The following is a 5,863-nucleotide window of genomic DNA, read 5'->3' as shown; positions in this document are numbered from 1 at the left end:
TAAGTAATTAATTTGCGTAATCTATTTTAATTAAAATGCCATTGCTGGGCCTAAAGACGAACTAGCCGCCATGACGAGTGACTCGTGGCGACGGTACGGGAGAGGCGTACTTCAATTTAAATGAGGCTTATAGTTGCTTTTCAGGCGGAAAAAGGGACTAACTTATTAATTAGAGGCAGACTCCTCCGACGCAATCGTGTTCAAGCTGGACTCGACTTTGCAGGCGCGGTACTCGACGTACAGCTCCATCATTCACAGGAGTCGTACTGGAAAATTTTCTCTTCCTGTTGAACGTGTTGAAATTGTGCAAACATTTGTTTTAATTCCAAATTATATTGCATTGAATCAGAAGTACATTTGCTGCACTGGTAGACACTGTTGTTGGCATCTATTTTAAGGCACCAAATTTTAGAAGTGTAAAGTTTATGGAAGTATGGTATTTTTTCTTTTTTGTTTGTTTCCTTCCTTCCCTTTTAGAGCATGAAACGACCCCTTTTAATTGGGGCGAAAGTTGATTGAACGTAAATGCACACAAGACATGCCGGTTTGCCCAATCTTTTGAAACTTTCGTAGGAAGCGATACGATACGACAACATTATACCATAGTACCTAACTCAGTTGTCAATGGAGAACTTCTCAAACGCTGCGTTTACTTTTTATTGCAACGATATTCTATTGTGCCAGCTTGCTTTGGCTGATTCGGGCAGAAAGCCGAAACCTTTCTGATGGTACGCGATTGTACCCGACCGACACGAAGAGCACGGATCAGAGCGCAGTTTAATTTCGGGAAATTTCTCTAGTTAGCGTAACTGCAGCTGTTTACTCTATTGAGAAATTGGTCAACAAGTGGACTGATTTTGCTTATCTTCATTGGTGGATTTTCTTCGGCTAATGAATATGAACTTACGCTTGGTTGTGGATTTAGTTTGATCACGAGAATATAAGGTAAAGTTTTTGAACTCTGATAAATTTCGGCAAGATGAGATTTTTAATAATGTATTGAGCAGAAATTCATCAAAGCGTTTGCTATTTATTACATATTAAACAACCGTATAAGTTTGAGAGCGCATTTTCATTTTGTTTCAATCTTACTAACGTCATACGAATGCGACTTTGAAAACTACTATTGATAACAATAATTGATCCTTCAAGCAATTCGAATCAGCTTGATCAGTTTTGTCTATCAGTCAAAAACGTATTCAAGGCAAATTTGTTATATTTTTGTTATTGTTATATTTTGTTATATTTCAAAATTCCATCTGACAATTTTTGTCTTAATGAATAAAATTAACAACTAGAGACGATTAACAATAAATAATTAGCGAATCCGCAGGCGACGTAAAAAAGTGTTGATGGGTTCGTTGAAGTCGAACAGTTCTGCAACCTCGTTGAACCTCGTAGACATAAACCATCATCATGCTGGCCGTACCGACTATACCTTGCCCCCAAGTTCAAAAGCTGACGTCTCCGCAGATTCCTTTCTGGAGCGTAGAGATTCAATTCTGCGAGAATAGCGGGTGAATCGATTTCATTTTTCAGGACCTTCACAACAAAGATAATTTGTGCGTTAGATCTTCTTCTCTCCAACGTCTCAATCCTCAATAACATGCAGCGGTGCTCATAGAGGGGCAACCTCGTAGCGTCATGCCAAGGAAGATGCCTTAGTGCCATACGCACGAATTGTTTCTGAACAGCCCCCATGCGATCAATCCAGACCTTGTTGAACGGACACCAAGCGACAACCGCTGATTCGAGCATCGATCTTACCAGGGCGCAGTACAAAGCTTTCATGCACAGTGGATCGCGGAATCCATCGGCAATTCTAAAAATAAATCCTAGTTGCTTGTTGGCTCTTAAAATGACATCTTCGTAGTGTGCCCGGAATGTAAGCTGACTATCCAAAATTACGCCAAGATCTTTAACTTGGCTTACCCGCTGAAGAGCTTGCCCAGACAAGCTGTATGGAAAGCTAAATGATTGAAGCTTTTTGCTGAAGGTAATCACATGCCATTTTTCTACACAGAGGGTAAGAAGATTACGGTTGCTCCAATCACTGAAGGCATCAAGCAACTTTTGTAGTTCCAAACAGTCTCCAAGACAGGCTATAACCCAAAAGATTTTTACATCGTCTGCGAAAAGGAGTCGTGTACCTAGCGGTAAAATTGTAGCAACGTCGTTTATAAACAGTGAGAATAAAAGTGGACCCAGGTTGCTCCCTTGCGGCACTCCAGAAGACGTTGTAAATGGCTCGGAATGTGGCGACCCAAGACTGACACATATAACTCTGCCGGTCAGGTACGAACGAAACCATTTCACGAGCATAGCGGAGAGCCCCAGTTTATCCAGCTTTCGTAGAAGGATGTCATGATTAACACGATCGAACGCAGCCTTGAAGTCCGTGTACACAGCATCCACTTGCAATCCCGCGTCCATTGAGCGAGAACACAACGAAGAGAACTGTGACAGATTGGTTGAGACGGATCTCTTAGGATAAAAACCATGTTGGTCACTAGAAATATAGTTTTTGCACAATGAAAACAGCACTGATCTGACGACTATTTCGAAAACTTTGGAACAAGCACATAATGATGTAATTCCTCGGTAATTAGCTATGTTGCACTTGTCCCCTTTTTTGTGTATCGGTGTGAGCAATGAATTTTTCCAACTAGTAGGAAACAATCCTTGCTGCAGAGAAAGATTAAACATCTTTACAAAAGGCGCCACCAGTTTGTTCGAGCAGTTTTTCAACAATGATGACGGGATCCCGTCTGGCCCAGGACAAGTGGAATGTTTCAGCTTTCGAATTGCACTCAAAACGTGCGCTTCTGTCACTTGGAAAACTCCACAATCGAAACTCTCCTGCGTAGTATCGCGTATTTCAGCATCAATCTGATCTGGCGTAGCAACTGAAGACGAAAAAGCGGCTTTAAAATGCTCAGCAAATAATTCGCATTTAGAAGAAGCTGTGCTAGCAGACAAATCACCGAGGAACATGGAAGCTGGTAATCCATTTTCCTTTCGTTTAGAACGAACAAAAGACCAGAACTTTTTTGGATGTCGCCGTAAGCTTCTTTGAGTTCGCTCAATGTAACGCGAGTACAGGAATTGATTGTAAAATTTGTATGTGTTGCTTGCGAGTTTAAACCGTTGCTTTGCTAGAAATGTGCGATTTGTTTGATAGTTTCGTTGAGCAGCTCGTCTACGGCGCTTCAGCTCACGGAGATGTCGATTAGCCCAAGCAGGTTTCATCGGCGGTCGTTGCAGTGGAACATGAGCTTCAATTACTGTTCGAATCGTTGCGGTAAACATGTCGACAATGTCCGTCAGATCCTCTTGCGAATCGATGAATTGCCAGTCAATTGCTGATAACGCTTCGTTCAACACATCGTAATCAACATGCTTAAAATTTAATCCCCGATGTTGTGGAGCTAATTCAAGTGCAATAGGCACTACGTCCGTCACAGTCACATCCAGAACGGGATGATCCGGATCAATTCTCACCATAGGATCGTCGGCCTCCATCACAGAAAGGTTTTGGAGCGCTGGCTCGTTCACCAGCACTAGGTCGAGAGTTCTAGCACGAGCGTTTTTGACTGGATTTGTTTGCGTCAAACCGTTAAAACAGAATGCGTCGTACAGAGCACATCCAGCTGCGGGTAAACGTGATCTACTTGTATCAACAACAAAGCCACTGCTTTCCGAAGGTACCCAATGTAGCTCTCGGTGGTTATAATCCCAAAAAAGAACAGCAATGTCGAGGGGATTCAAAAGGGATAGAACGGATCCAATTGAGTCAGCATGTTTCTGAATAACATCAAGATCATTTCGACGATCAGGGGGCAGATACAACACTCCAATGCTTACAGATGACCTATCCAGTTGGATTTTTACCCACAGTTGCTCAAGCGTGTTACTAATCGGTGCTGGGTCTATGCAGCAGCAGTGCCCGGAGGAAACGGCAATCAAGACTCCACCACCACACGATTTTCGACTATTCACCCTACTGCGAGCCATTCGAAATACAGTGAATGAACTGCCAAAAAGCTGCGGCGATAAAATGCAATCGTCCAGCCATGTTTCAGTGAGAACGATAACATCGTACTTAGAGTCGGAAGCAGCAAGAAAGAAAGTGTCGATTTTTGTCCGGAGTCCACGAACGTTTTGGTAAAAGATGCGTAACTTTCGTTCGATTCGTACATTGACCATAAATAATCCATATTTTATTTTATAAAATTGAATCGTACGTCATCTTGAAATCCATGAGCCTGCAATGAACTCAGAAAACTAATTAAGCATCTACAACAGAGTAAATACCGTTGAATGGGGTGAAATTGATCAGTGGGGTGAAATTGATCTCCTGAAAATTCGTGATAAAAAATACTAAGCAAAAGATATTGCTCTTACAACACTGGGCAATGTTGACGTGTCCTCAAACGCAACTTTTGCATGATTCACATAGCTGTCAAAGTAACCCCTTGCATGCCCGGTGCAATTTTTCATATTTTCGAAAAATTCTTTTAACTCAGTCAAAACTCAATCAAATTTGATCAAACAAGTTTCCAAATAACAAAAAAAAAGTATTGAATTTACTTAAAGTAATCTTAGTTGAGGGTTAATTACGTTAAATTTGGAGAAGTGAGTATAGTTTGATAAAAGCTCAAAAAACGTAATTTTCAACAATGATCATTCCATACCATTATAGAAATACTGATGAATTCGCAGGAAACCACAAATATTTTAATTTCAGAGCTAGTTTTTCAGCTTTTGCAACAAACCGAATTGAAATCGGTCTAACGACGATCAAATAAGAGCAAATTTAGCCAAGCAGCTCGTGAACCAAAATAAACAAATTTTAACCTGAAATATCGTTATTTTCGTTTCCAAACGAGCTGTAAATGATTTTTTTCAGCACATAAACCATCATTTATCTTTAGCATATCGGTACATTGCCAAAAGATTGTATGGATTTCAATGGTGATCAATTTTACCCCAATTTACCTCATAGTACCTCATATAGCCATAAAGGTTTACTGGAGCCAGTGGTTAAAATTATCCAATGAGTTTCACAACTTTGAAACTAAGTTTTTTCGTCGTGTAGGTGATACATATTACCATGACAATCGGTTTCACTATCCGATATGCGATGTAAACAAAAGTGTTCATCGTTACTTGACGTATCAAGATGAATTTAATACCCAACTAGAACGAAACAGAAGATATTCGGATCGGTTCATCTATCAATTCAAAAATAGCAACTGTGAAAATGATACTCAAAGGCAAAAAAATCAATTTAGATTTGAGGTACTGATATTTTTTGAAGTGCAGTTACATTTTTTTTATTTCGAAAATAATCTGAAATGGATATCAATACCAACTGGAAGCTCTTCTCGTGATAACGATATTATCAAAACTAGAAAGTTTTGTGCAGGTATGGTTATCGTCCATGTGTTTTCAATGTTGTAAAAAGTGCTTCAACATTAAAAACCTTCTTTTAGGAAAGCGTCACTTTACCGCTGATTGCACGTGGGCGATGTCAAATTGATGTTGGGAGCGAATGCAAACATTCCTAAGTCGTTTTGGACATCGGGAATATCATCCGGCATTTCCGCACTAGTCATTCTTTTGAAGCGTTTGAGCATGGTTTATTCAAAGATGATGAAATTACTCAGAAGAAACCAAGAATCATCACCAATAGACAGGTCGCTTTGGCTGATCAATTGTTGAGGTTTTAAATAGTTTATTTGACACGGCACGTTACAATTTATGTTTAACTGAGCCAAGTACATTTTTTTTTAAATTCTAAATTAGCAGGGAAAAGAGGGAGGCCTTTTCTTTATTCTCGCGGCCGACTACGAGCTAGTGG

The 5,863-nt window shown here is 40.2% G+C and overlaps 1 protein-coding gene across 1 annotated transcript; it reads right to left on the bottom strand.

Annotated features, from left to right (window-relative positions):
• Positions 1 to 248: 248 nt before the first annotated feature.
• LOC129728900 (uncharacterized) lies at positions 249 to 4,206 on the bottom strand. Its single transcript, XM_055687374.1, has 2 exons — positions 2,713 to 4,206; positions 249 to 284 (listed from the first exon to the last, which is right to left on the bottom strand). The coding sequence occupies exons 1-2, from the start codon at positions 4,204 to 4,206 to the stop codon at positions 249 to 251; spliced, it is 1,530 nt and encodes a 509-aa protein (XP_055543349.1).
• Positions 4,207 to 5,863: the final 1,657 nt, after the last annotated feature.

This window comes from Wyeomyia smithii, chromosome 3, assembly GCF_029784165.1.
Source record: "Wyeomyia smithii strain HCP4-BCI-WySm-NY-G18 chromosome 3, ASM2978416v1, whole genome shotgun sequence".
Lineage (NCBI taxonomy): Eukaryota > Metazoa > Arthropoda > Insecta > Diptera > Culicidae > Wyeomyia > Wyeomyia smithii.
This window is presented reverse-complemented; position numbering and strand designations above follow the sequence as displayed.